Source organism: Mandrillus leucophaeus, unplaced genomic scaffold, assembly GCF_000951045.1.
Source record: "Mandrillus leucophaeus isolate KB7577 unplaced genomic scaffold, Mleu.le_1.0 Scaffold209, whole genome shotgun sequence".
Classification (NCBI taxonomy): domain Eukaryota; kingdom Metazoa; phylum Chordata; class Mammalia; order Primates; family Cercopithecidae; genus Mandrillus; species Mandrillus leucophaeus.
Genome location: NW_012102132.1, coordinates 2441688 through 2455740, shown reverse-complemented (window position 1 = coordinate 2455740; position 14053 = coordinate 2441688). Strand labels below are relative to the sequence as shown.

The 14053-nt window shown below is 36.6% G+C and overlaps 1 protein-coding gene across 1 annotated transcript in view; it reads left to right on the top strand.

Moving 5' to 3' along the window:
- MED14 (mediator complex subunit 14) overlaps window positions 1–14053 on the top strand; it is an 87187-nt gene that overhangs the window by 21182 nt on the left and 51952 nt on the right. Inside the window, exons 4-11 of the mRNA XM_011980198.1 lie at window positions 507–680; window positions 1303–1432; window positions 2167–2295; window positions 2922–3029; window positions 3914–4046; window positions 5059–5209; window positions 5737–5848; window positions 12022–12147. Of these exons, the coding sequence (XP_011835588.1) occupies window positions 507–680; window positions 1303–1432; window positions 2167–2295; window positions 2922–3029; window positions 3914–4046; window positions 5059–5209; window positions 5737–5848; window positions 12022–12147 (1063 nt within the window). The remainder of the gene's footprint in view (window positions 1–506; window positions 681–1302; window positions 1433–2166; window positions 2296–2921; window positions 3030–3913; window positions 4047–5058; window positions 5210–5736; window positions 5849–12021; window positions 12148–14053) is intronic.

The following is a 14053-nucleotide window of genomic DNA, read 5'->3' as shown; positions in this document are numbered from 1 at the left end:
ACTTTATGAGATTGGTAATCATGATCACCTCCATTTTACAGCTGAAAAAACTGAGGCACAAAGAGGTTAAGTTACTCGCCCAAGGTTACAGGGCTAGTAAGTAGAAGAATTAAAATGGAGAACAAGGCAGTCTGGGTCTAGGAGTACATGCTTTTAACTCCTTCATTACCAACCAACTCTGGAAGTCTGTAAGAAGAAAAAACCATTTTATTCTACTTATTTTTCCTAACGTTGATATTATGTATGTGTAATGTTAAGAATGGATAAATGAATTAGAAAGCTTTTACTTAAAGTGACAGAAAATTATTGCTCTTAATATCAAATACAAATGTATTAAATATTTCTTCTTCAAATTACTGGAGAATGTTTGAAGAACTACTTTGAAATAGGGAAAACTTATTATATTAATTCCCCTTGAAGTTTACTTTGGAATGATTTAACAATATTTAGTGTGAAAAGGAGATAGTTTTCAGGGATGCTTAATACATTTACCCTTTACTTTAAAGATGATTTCAAGCTTTTTAGATCAGCAAGCCATCCTGTTTGTGGACACTGCTGATCGCCTGGCCTCGTTAGCTAGAGATGCTCTGGTCCATGCACGCCTGCCTAGTTTTGCCATCCCATATGCCATTGATGTACTGACTACTGGCTCTTACCCACGGCTGCCAACCTGCATTAGGGTAAGTGCTTTGCCCCCATGTTCCTAAAAACTAAAGGTTTTGCCATTGGGTTGGATTGTATTATTAAGTAGCCCAGCAAAAAACATTGTTAAAACAAACAGTATATATAGTTTGCTTTTTTCTCTATAACTAAAGTTGTACTTTTTTGAAATAAGTTGGGGCCAGATGTGAGTAGATATCAAAATGGGTGAAGGTTTTATTTTTTTTTCCCCAGGGGAGCGCGGATGTGCAGACATAACATCTATTTCAGATGTGAAAATGCTGCATGCTAGTTGCTTTTTGAAAGTGTTTTAAACTTTTATTGTTTTGGTAGTTTACTGACTTGGTGCCATATTGTATTTTATACTTGTAAGAACTTGTGGAAGTTATCAAGTGATATTTAGTTGCTTTGTAAATAGAGCATAAAGGAGGTCATGTTGTATTATGATCTTAGCTAAATGACCGGAATCATTGTTGCTCTTATGCATGATAGTTATGGCCATTGTTTTTGGATGTAGACTGCAGAAATGTGTGTTGAGATTCTCTTAGGTAAAATATGAAAACACTGTATAAAAACAGGAAAAGATTTTTTTTAAAATCCCTTTTCGTACATTATTTACAAATCACTTAAATTTTTTTGCAGGATAAAATTATTCCTCCAGACCCAATTACCAAAATTGAAAAACAAGCCACACTCCATCAGCTGAATCAGATTCTTAGACATCGGCTTGTAACCACAGATCTTCCTCCTCAGTTAGCAAATCTTACAGTTGGTATGTATCTGAAATTTATTTTTTTTTAAGACTTGATGGCCAGGTGCAGTGGCTCATGCCTGTAATCTTAGCACTTTGGGAGGCTGAGGCAGACAGATCACTTGAGGTCAGGAGTTTGAGACCAGCCTGGCCAACATGGTGAAACCCCATCTCTACTAAAAATACAAAAATTAGCTGGGTGTGGTGGCACGCACCTGTAACCCCAGCTGTTTGGGTGACTGAGGCATGATAATTGCTTGAACCTGGGAGGCAGAGGTTGCAGTGAGCCAAGATTGCACCACTGTACTCCAGCCTGGGCGACAGAATTTGCATGTTAGAATATTTTCCTGAACAGCTTTTTGGGTTTTATTCAAAGAAATAGCATTGTGAAGATTTGACTGACAGTTTTATGGTGTTTGATTCTATGACTTGTCAGCCATATCATTTCTCTTTAGTACCCAGAAATACAGTGCTGGTATTTGCAGCTTGGGAGTGGGGCTGGAAAGAGAGAAGGCTCCCCAGAGTTGAGCCTCAAGAAAATATTGTTCATTTATGTTAGAAGAGTTGCCTTTCATTTCTTGACCTGGAAGCTGGCTACTTCTTATTCAGGAACCATTGAATTGTTGGAACCTTATGAAAGAACCTTCAATCTATTTAAAAATTTTTATAAGTAAGACTCAAAGTTCTAGGTCGGGGGAAGATTCTCATTTTCTAGCAAAGTACACTTCTTTTTCTTCATCTTTTTCTTCTAAAAGCAAATGGCCGGGTGAAGTTTCGTGTTGAAGGAGAATTTGAAGCCACCTTGACTGTGATGGGAGATGACCCTGATGTTCCATGGCGTCTTCTCAAGCTAGAAATTCTAGTTGAGGATAAGGAAACAGGAGGTAAATCATAAGTAGTGATTTAAATCATAAGTATTAATTTAAGTGTTTGATATTTTTATATTATTGAAATATTCCCAGCTGGGGATGATGGCTCATGCTTGTAAGCCCACTACTTTGGGAGGCCGAGGCAGGTGGATTGCTTGAGCTCAGGAGTTTGAGACCAGCCTGGACAATATGGCAAGACCCCATTTCTAAAAAAAATTTAAAAATTAACCAGGTGTGGTGTTGTGCTCCTATAGTCCCAGCTCCTTGGGAGGCTGGGGTTGGGAGGTGGGAGGATCACCTGAGCCCAGGGAGGTTGAGGCTGCAGTGAGCCATGATCATGCCACTGCACTCTAGCCTGGGTGACAGAGCAAGATCCTGTCTCTAAAATACATATATATATTCCTGCAAAATAATAAATGTGTGTAGCAATTTATCCTGTAATTTGAAGCAAGTTTTGTAATTGTATCTACCTATTGACCATGGAAGTTTCAGTGTTTCTCAGAGTACAATGTCAAGTTTCTGTAGATAATTTCAGTGCTTCTTAAAAAAATTCATTGTTATTATGTGCTTCCTTAGTTGGTATAGTGACACATTTGTACACCTATTTGATTAACTACCTTCTTTTCTTCTGCCAATGGAAGATGGGCGAGCTTTGGTTCATAGCATGCAAATCAGCTTCATCCATCAGCTGGTGCAGTCTAGGCTCTTTGCTGATGAGAAACCTCTTCAGGATATGTACAACTGCCTACGTATCCTTCTGATATTTGAGACATGTATTTGTAAGGATTTTGTGGTACCTCTCCCACATTTTTCATTTGTCCTTAGTCTTGTACTGTAGCAGTCTACATTCCTTGCCCCCATCTCCCCCACCCTTTTTAGGGTGCAAATAGAGCCAGAGAACTGGCCACTGTGAAGAATAGTGATATGTTTATAATAAACCAAATTTAAAATTTTACTGTTGACTTTGCAGGTAAAAGCAAAAAGTGATTAGTTAAAAATAGTGTTGTTTGAGGTTGGGCATGGTGGCTCACGCCTGTAATCCCAGCACTTCGGGAGGCTGAGGCGGGTGTATCACTTGAGGTCAGGAGTTCAAGACCTGCCTGGCCACCATGGTGAAACCCCGTCTCTACTTAAAAAAAAAAAAAAAAGCCTGTTGTGGTGGTGAGCACCTGTAATCCCAGCTACTAGGGAGCCTGAGACGGGAGAGTCGCTTGAACCCAGGAAGCAGAGGTTGCAGTGAGCTGAGATTGTGCCACCGCACTCCAGCCTGGATGACAGAGCAAGACTCCGTCACACACAACCAAAAAATAATAATAATAAAAAAGTACTGTTTGGTGAAAAAAATAGTACTCTTTGGTCAATCTGTGTTCTCTAAACTATGATAAATTAAGACACAACCCACACTTTATGGTTTTATATTGGTTTAAAATTAAATATAAAACCTTTTTCTGAAATTATGCTATAAATTATAACACTTTTTAGGATGAGCCATTGGAGAAATAATCATTTCAGAAATTTTCTTCAGAAATTTTTCTCCAGTTTTTCAATAAGAGAGCCTTTCTTAAATGAAGTTTGCCTGTATTTGATTGACTGTTGATGTAACATATTAATTTTACTTAACAACATCTATCAGATTCTTTCTGTTTATCACTTCAGTTAGAAGTGTTACATTCCCAAACTCTAATGTTAATCCGAGAACGGTGGGGAGACCTTGTACAGGTGGAAAGGTATCATGCTGGAAAGTGCCTCTCCCTCTCAGTTTGGAAGTAAGTAAAATCAGTTCTGGTGGGTTCGTACTATGACTGTAAATACTCTTTTATTTCTGTTTTTCTCTCATACATCTGATTTAATATACTGTTGACCCTTGGATAACACAAGCTTGAATTGTGTGGGTCCACTTATATGCAGATCAATTTGCAAGATGCGAAACCTGCGTATAGGGCCAACCTTCCCTATACGTGGGTTCTGCTGGCTGACTGCAGAACTGATTGCAAGACATGAGTTTGCATGGATTTTGGTATTGGGATAGGAATCCTGGAGCCAGTCTTCCAAGTATACCAAGGAATGACTGTATACCAATAGCTATGCACCTCTAGTAAGATGCTTTTGTTTAGTAAGGCCCCATGGTATTATGTAGACCACCTAGGACATCCATAGTTGACACCTGTCGTAGAACATGTTTTAAATACATAGACATTTACCTATTTATACTAAGACTTACTATTCTTAAAAAGTTTGAGAGGTTAGTTTACTCTGGACTTATACCAAATTGCTAAAAGACCATTAGGTTAGATTGTTGGATATCATTTTTAAAAACATACATGCTTACCACGGTTTTCCACTTTGAATTGTGCCTGTTAAAAACTTTTCTTTGGGAGAAAATCGATATTGGACTGTTTACAACTCTCAATTCCCTGTTTGAACTTTATTTGATTCCTGTTTTTCTCCTCACCCCTGCATCTTATTATCCCAAATGACCACCATTTTCTGTAAAGGAGTCAGAGGTGAGTAGATGCCACTTTGAAGACAGGTAGTTTTTGTTTTGGGGTTCTTTTTCGTGTGTGTATATGTTTTATTTTTAAATTATATATCTTAATGCAATAAATCAAATATTGTATTGGATTACAGAATAGCTATCTTCCCATTATTATTCCCTCCACAAACACTGAGGGCCTGCCATATTCCAGGCTCTGGCTAAACTGCACAATGGATTGTCTCTATTTTATTCTAGAAGTTAACAGACTGTGTTGAAAAAAATTCTTCATTTTTTTTCTTTAGTCAACAGGTTCTTGGGAGAAAAACTGGAACAGCATCTGTTCACAAAGTTACAATTAAAATTGATGAGAATGATGTCTCCAAGCCTTTACAGATTTTTCATGATCCTCCTTTGCCAGCTTCTGATTCCAAATTAGTAGAAAGAGCCATGAAGGTAAAAGATCTCAATATATTTTAATATTGGTTTAAATGAATGTAACTTGCCATTTATCCTTAAACTCTTAGCATAAATTTTTAAAAATATCTAATTCTTCCTAAAACCTTTTATGAAACTTATTTTAAGTGAATGTTACACTTCTTACATTTGTTGTTTTTTTAAAAACATCTGATACTATAATATATAATTTTTAAGATATTCTTTCATATTTTATAATTTAGATCAGATACCATTTTAATTTTAAGGTCTGGCATTAGGGCACCATAACTAATTTGTAATATCTTTGCCTATACTTACCAAAATGTTAACTATAGTTTTTAAACTATCAATACCATGTAAGTTAATTTTTAACTCAATACCATGTGAGTTAATTTTTAACTTTAAGTTTGCTTTCTATTAGTGATTAACACTTAATCAATGTGATTCCAAAAGGAAATATTTTGAAGCACAGTAATCTACTGTTGGGCTTTTAAAGTAAAAATGTTTAAATTGCATGTATGAATTTGTTGTTCTTATTTATGCAGATTGACCACTTATCAATAGAAAAACTCCTGATTGACAGTGTCCATGCAAGAGCTCATCAGAAGCTCCAAGAACTGAAGGCCATTCTTAGAGGCTTCAATGCCAATGAAAACTGTAGGTTCTTTTAAACTGACATTTGTTTTTCTTTGGTTTAAACTAGTATCCAGTTTTATTTGATGGGAATCTTAATATGTCTTTTTCCTGATATTTTGCTTTTATTGTGGAAGCTGGTATTTCTGCATTTAACTTGTGATCTGCCAAACTTGTCCTAATTTTTCCCTTATTACTTATTTAGCTTGGCCTCATTTTTGAAATATTTGTGTATTGGATTTCCTTAAAACTTTATGAAATGGGGCTGGGCATGGCGGCTCATGCCTGTAATACCAGCACTTTGGGAGGCCAAGATGTAAGGATCACTTGAGGCCAGGAGTTCTAGACAAGCCTGGGCAAAAAATGAGACCCCGTGTCTATTTATAAAATTTTTTTAAATAAAAAAGAAAAACTTTATGAAACATGAGCTAACAATTTAATATGAATGATTTTAAAACTTTTTTCTAGTGATAAAACAACAGTCCAAATATTTATAATATACTTGTAAAATATGCCCCTTTGAGTGAAGCAGAATTCATCCCTTGTCTTTTTTTTAAAAGTTTTAAAAATTATTAACAGAGTTCAAATAAGAAATGCAGGTACATGGACATAGTGAAAAATCTTCCAAGTTTAATTACCTAGTAAGTATATTCAGAGCTTTGAGGGACAGTCATTTAGAAAGTGAACCCTTTCATTCTAGGAATATAGGTTCACAATATCATAATGAGCATATTTACTATCCCTGCCCCAATTGTTTTTGGCCATAATTACCTTGTGCCTGCAGTGCACAGTCTTTAATTAAGTTAGATGACGTAAGTGAAGTGCCTTATAAGTAGGAAGTCTTAATAGTGCTAGTAACGAAGGTACTTCCTTTTTTCATCACAGAGCCCAGCTCAACCCATTATACTTAAAAAAGCTGCTTCTTAGGTATGTACTAGTAACTCTGAATTAAAACCACTTTGACAGAAATAGATTTTTAAAAAATTGCCTGAAGGAAAGACAGAAAGTTAGAAAACGAAATGTGCATTTAGAATACATACTCATTCAAAGAAAGTGAAAAGATAGAGGTGAAAAAGGGGATCTAACATAAACCAAAGCATTAGCTTATATTTTTAAAGAGACTAAGGAGAGGGGCAGCCTAACTTAACAAAAATGCAAATATGGGCCTTATAAAAGAAATAAAGAATCTGCCAGAAATTTGGTGAATGTATTGGTTAGATGTATCTTGGGGGTGCCTGTCCATTAGCCCTATCAGGGTTTAACATTAGCTTCATCAGTACTTCATTATCTTAATTTAATTAAAAGCTTCATTAGAAGGCCCTCCCCTTTAATCCCTCAAGCAAAGATGTTAAATACAGACCTAAAAATTATGATTGGAAAGTATAATTGAAACTCTCACTGGAGTTAGAAAGGCTACTAACCACTGCCCCCTTTTGGTGTTTTTTTCTTAATAGCTTTATTGAGATATAATTCACATATAATTACCTCATTCAGTGGTTTTTACGGAAAGAGTTGTGCAACTATCACTGCAATTTGATTTTAGAACTTTTTTTTTTTTTTGGAGATGGAGTCTTGCCCTGTCGCCCAGGCTGGAGTGCAGTGGCGCGATCTCAGCTCACTGCAGGCTCCGCCTCCCGGGTTCACGCCATTCTCCTGGCTCAGCCTCCCTAGTAGCTGGGACTACAGGCATCCGCCACCGTGCCCGGCTAATTGTTTGTATTTTTAGTAGAGACGGGGTTTCACCACGTTAGCCAGGATGGTCTCGATCGCCTGACCTCATGATCCGCCTGCCTCGGCCTCCCAAAGTGCTGGGATTACAGGCGTGAGCCACTGCGCCTGGCCGATTTTAGAACATTTTAATCATCCCAGAAAGAAACTGTGTACCCATTAGCAGTCACAACCCAGTCACCCGTCTCCTTCTCTGTCTCCCTTCTGGCAATCATTAATCTACTTTCTACCTCTATAGATTTGCCTATTTGGACATTTCATATAAATGGAATCATAATGTGTGGTCTCTTACATACTGTTTTTAACACAATTTTTTTGAGGTTCACAGTATGTTTCAATACTTTATTCACTTTTATTGTCAAATAATCCATTGTATGGCTATACCATCTTTTGTTTATCCATTCATCATTGTTGAACATTGGGGCTGTTTTTCTTTTTTGGCTATTGTGGATAATGCTGCTATGAACATTCATGCCCAAGTTTTTGTGTGGACATAAGTTTTCATTTCTCTTGGCTGTACACCTAGGAGTGTAATGGCCAGGTCTTGTGGTAACTCTGTTTAACCTTTTGACGTGTTTAACACCACTTTACAATCTAACCAGCAATGTGGGAAAGTTTCATTTTGTCCACATCCTCACCAATACTTGTTATTGTTTGCATTCTTTTATGTGAGGATGCAGTTATCTCAGTAACATTTGTTGAAGACTGTTTTTTCCTATTTAATTGTCTTGTCACCCCTTTTGTTCTCTTTTTTAAGAAATGAGGTCTCACTGTGTTGCCCAGGCTGGTCTTTATCTGTCTGTCTGTCTGTCTGTCTGTCTGTCTGTCTATCTATCTATCTATCTATCTATCTATCTATCTGTCTGTCTGTCTGTCTGTCTGTCTGTCTGTCTGTCTGTCTATCTATCTATCTATCTATCTATCTATCTATCTATCTATTTATCTATCTATGTATCTATTTTAAGTCCATGGCCTGCTGAACAGGCTGGTCTTATGCTCCTGGGCTCAAGCAATCCTTCCACATTGGCCTCCCAAAGTGCTGGGATTACAAGTGTGAACCACCATGTCCACCTTTTTTGTTCTTAAGGAAGAGTTTAAGTCTTTTGCAATCTTAATTTTTGTAATTTTTCAAAACTTCAGTTGTTGAGATTCCAGAAAATAGGGGGTGTGTAATCTTTTGATAGGCTTTGGTTTACTTTAGTATCATCTGTAAACAAGGCTTAGTAAAAAAACGGAGCAAAAACTTGTAAGTTAAAAAATAGAAACCAAAAACTATGATTGCCAAGGGATAAATTACTTTGAAAAATAAACTCAAAGCATATGTTTACATAGGAATGGTTTTGTGTACTGTTCACCTAGGTTCTGAAGATTTCTAAAGAGAAGTCTTCAGAACTCAGGTGTAAAATTCCTTTTTGTAGAAATGTTAGAGATCTGAGTTCAGCTGTCTGCTCTTAAACAAGTCATTTACACTATTTGGGCCATTCTCCTCATCTGAAATTTGAGGATATTATAGTAGTCCAGGCTCTTCCTAGATCTTAAACTCTAGTAGGAATGTGCTACACCAGTGGTTTTCAAGCCCTAGGTGTTTTGTAGAGTCCTAGGTGTTAGAGAAGGGTGCCTTAGGGACTATAATTTGGAAGGAAGGGGGAAGCTTGCATGCGGGGTTGATCTCCTCAGTTCTGCTTTAATCAGGACAGTTCTAGAAATGAGGACTGCTAGAGGAAAGGGTCTGCCGACGCACCATTTTAGAGCATGTGCTTTAACTTGTTTTTAAAATTCACATGCGTGCATTTATACTCTCCATGTAGTCTTACTTGATCCTTTTTTGATGGGTGAGCATGCTTTATTAAGATCCCTACTGGAACCAGGGACTACATAGTCTATTCTTAGAATCCCTTAGTGCAGTCACCCTTAAATCAGCTGGCTTTTCTTTTAACACCCAACTGGAATAACCCAAGGAAATGAGTAGCTCAGAGAATGGAGCATTTCAAGGGAAGGCATAGACTTCAGATTTTGAGCAGCTCAGGTATGTGGTTTCGTGGGGGTAGAAATGGTTTAGGGGAGAGGAGGCAGGACTTTGGAGATAAGTTCCAAAAAGGCAGTGCAAGGCACTTAAGGTAACTTGAGATATGGCCCAGTTGGCAGCATTGCCTAACTCTTGAAAGCCAGGGTGCTGCTCCCTTGTGTTGTACTCTACCCTTCAGCACTTGTAATCAGGGCATCCTGATCAGTTTGGAAGCTATGAACCACACACAGCCATTCCTAATTGAGCTTAGTTGCTGCTCTTCACTCTTCACACTTTATATTACTGTCTGTTCATCCATTCCTCATCTTGTTCTCAATAAATGATAGAAATAAAAGGAGATACGTATGTGTTCTTGCGGGACGAAATAGCAGCAAGTCCTGTCATCTTACACTGCTTTTAATTCCCTCTTCTTTATTTTCTTTGCAAGTTTCCCCATTTTTGTTTACCTAAAACCTGTTGCCTTTAAATGCTTTAGGGCATTATGTATTTTATTTTCTGTAAAGAAAACTGTGGGCATTGGTGGTTAAAAAATATGTACATCAATTTATGTCTAAGTATTTCTTGTCTTTTGAACTGTGTTCTCTGTATTCTTTGATGCCCTATTTTTCTAAGAATACTCAATTGTGGTAATTAGATTGAAATTATAATTGTTACCCCAGTTCCCAGAACTAGTTTTGCTCCGTTGCCACACTTTAGAAATGGTTTTGCTTTAGAGAATCCACTCCTACCCTGTTAGGAATTGTAACAGTATGGAAATGTTTCAAAAATCAGTAACTCTGTTTCACATTTGTAATAACTTTTTATTATGTTAACATAGTAAGTTCAGCAAAACATCACTGATTTGAACTAATTTGTCACATTGGTCTGAATTATATGGTAAAAGAAATTTTTGTTTTTGCCCTTTTTGTTCTGTTTTTTTCAGGTCAGAGTTCTGCTGAATTTGCATGTTAAACATTTTGTATACAAATATGTATTAGATGTACAGGTTGAGTATCCCTTATCTGAAATGCTTGAGACCAGAAGTATTTCAGATCTCGGATGTTTTTTTCAGGTTTGGAATATTTGCATTTATACTTACAGGTTGAGCATCCCAAATCTGAAAATCCGAAATCCAAAATGCTTCATTAAGCATTTCCTTTGAGCATCATGTCAGCACTCAAAAAGTTTTGGATTTTGGAGCATTTCAAATTTTGGAGTTGAGGATGCTCACCCTGTGCTTTAAAGCAATTTATTTTTCTCTAATTAAATATATCTTCTGCAATCTTTTACTTTATTAATTTGTTTGATAATTTGTTTGTGTAGACAGTACCAATGGTAATGTCACCCATTTGAATTATTGAAAATTTATAGTAAGAGGTTTTGGTTTGTTTCTTTGATTCAAAAGGAATATAGATAATATACATTTGTCGAACACTTTGCTTTTTAAAGCACTTTTACAGCCTTGTCATTTCTTGATCCTAACAACCTGTGGCATAGAGGGGAAGATGTTATTGTCCTTGTTTGACAAAGTAGCAGGCAGAAGCCACGCCTGGTGAAAAGCCTGCATCGCCACTCCCCTCTGCGCCTGCCACGTTACCTCTCCTTCCTGCACCTGTATCGCCATTCCTCTCTGTATCTGCCTTTCTTTTTCTGTGCTGTAGCTTCAGAGGAACTTGGTAACAAGAAGAGCATATTCCTTTTACAACCCCTCAATCTGATCAGCACTTAGTGTGTTTTCAATGTTTTGCTTGTTTACTGGATTTCATTATGTCACTTGCAGAATTAAGAGAAAAGTTAATTGGGCCTGGTGGAAATACTATGAAACTCTAGATCAGGTATATTGTCAGCTTTGGGGATTTGTGTTTAGCAGTTGCCTATGTTCTTAATTCATCTGGGACTTGAAATAGAGTACACAAATGACTTGAAAAAAATTTTTCTTCCTGAGTAATCAATAATGTTTATTAGTTTTCAAGTGTTTCTGTAAACACATGGGCTCTAATTGCCAGAATACCTCTTTTTTATGAAGAATGGCATTGAAAATCATGCGGCCATAGAAGATATTTATTCTGTTTACAAACAACCAGTTTTCTTTCCATTATATATGAGAGAAAATCCTTAAAAATTAATTAACTTATTAGTAATTACCAAGTGAAAGTAAAACTAGAACTCAGCTCACTGATGAAATTGAATTTTCACTATTTCAACCCTCTAAGAAATTTTGGATTTTTTTTGCTGTAGTATTTGAGATGGGCATGTTTGTTTCAAGTCACCTTGAAAATTACTTTCTTTTCTTTTTGAACTACTAACTGACATAATAATACGATTGCAAATTTTGCAAAATCATGTTTTTCCTCTAACATTTAGGATCCTTCAATAGTTGGTTTGTTTGTACTCATTGATTGAGAAATAATTTTTCTGGAAAATATTCAGATGGAAAAGTAATTTTTAATTCTTGATTGTTCAGCTTCCATAGAGACTGCACTCCCAGCTCTTGTTGTTCCCATCTTGGAGCCCTGTGGTAATTCAGAGTGTCTGCACATTTTTGTAGATTTGCATTCTGGAATGTTTCAATTGATGCTTTATGGACTTGGTAAGTTACTAAATGATATAATCATTCAATGTAAGAAAAATTATTTTTAACAAAAAAAAAATAAACATTTTCTGTCATTAGGTATTAGAAAGAATGGTGTATGATGTTCCCCTTCCCGAGTCCAAGTATCTGATCATGGGGAGGGGGGAGGGGGGAGGGATTGCATTGGGAGTTATACCTGATGTAAATGACGAGTTGATGGGTGCTGACGAGTTGATGGGTGCAGCACACCAATATGGCACAAGTATACATATGTAACAAACCTGCACGTTATGCACATGTACCCTAGAACTTAAAGTATAATAATAATAAAAAAAAAAAAGAAAATGTGGCACACATACACCATGGAATACTATGCAGCCGTAAAAAAGGATGAGTTCATGTCCTTTGTAGGGACATGAATAAAGCTAGAAACCATCATTCTGAGCAAACTATCACAAGGACAGAAAAACAAACACCGTATGTTCTCCCTCACAGGTGGGAATTGAACAATGAGAACACTTGGACACAGGGTGGGGAACATCACACACTGGGGCCTGTTTTGGGGTCTGGGGAGAGGGGAGGGATGGCATTAAGAGAAATACCCAATGTAAATGATGAGTTAATGGGTGCAGCACACCCATAGTACATGTATACATATGCAACAAACCTGCACATTGTGCACATGTACCCTAGAACTTAAAGTATTATAAAATAAATAAAAATTGGAAAAAAAAAAAAAAAAAAAGAAAGAATGGTGTATGTAGTGTCGAAAGTGGGTATGGAAACAATAACTCTGGCTGATGTCAGTTCCTCAGGGCCGTTTTAACTCTACTTTGGATTTTCTTGTAGCAGATGTTGAACTTTCCAGTATAAAGCATATTCATGTTTGCTTATGTAAAATAATGTTGATGGCCGCTGTTTTTTTAGGTTAACTTATCTGTCCCAGTAGCTCAGTTTGTATTTTACCACTGGGTGACATGGAAATTACAACAAGGAATTCTAATGTCATTTGTGGCTGAAGAACATTTTTATTACAGTAGAAACATCTAAGATGACTTGAGGTACAGAATCCTGGAGGAAAGGATTTTTTTTTTCTGGGCTAAACACAGTAGAAATTAAAGTTTGATTTCTTACTTGTTCTGCTACTGAGTTGGTGTTCTGAAATGATGAAATAAGAATTTAGTGTTTTTGTATTGCTACTTTACAGTGTTCTTGAATATATTAGGACATCTGCTATTTGAAATTAATATTCAGCTAGCAAAGTTGAAAATAAAGGACTTTCTGGTTATATTTTATAGCCATAGATTTTTTCTATGGGCTGCTCATGGAAAACTGAACTAATTACTTTGAATGACATCACATTTATGATGGCTAAATGCCGCATTTATGAATTACTTTAACTGTGGGTTCCAAATAAGGCAAATGTTATTTGTTATTGAAAACTTATATTTAACTGTTTTCCTGATTATTAACATAGTACATACTCATAAATAAAAAACTTAAATGCACAAAAATTAGAAAAGCAACAGAAAATAGTCTTTTAGGGATGTATGCTTGTCATAGCAGCTCAGGCTGCCATAACAAAATATCATAGACTAGGTGACTTAACAGAAATTTATTTTATCATAGTTCTGGAGGCCAGAAATTCAAGATCAAGGTGTCAGCGTGGTTGATTTCTGATGAGAGCTCTCTTTCTAGCTTGTATGTAGACAGCTGCCTTCTTGCTGTGTCTTCACATGGCTGAGAGAGCAACTTCTCTGGCCTCCGTTCTTATAAGTCTACTACTGATCCTTCATGAAGTCCCTACCTTCATGACCTCTTTTAAACCTAATTGCCTCCCAAAGACCCCTTCTCCAAATACCATCACACTGAGAATTAAGGGTTCAACATATGGATCTTGGGGGGACATAGTTGACCCCATAGC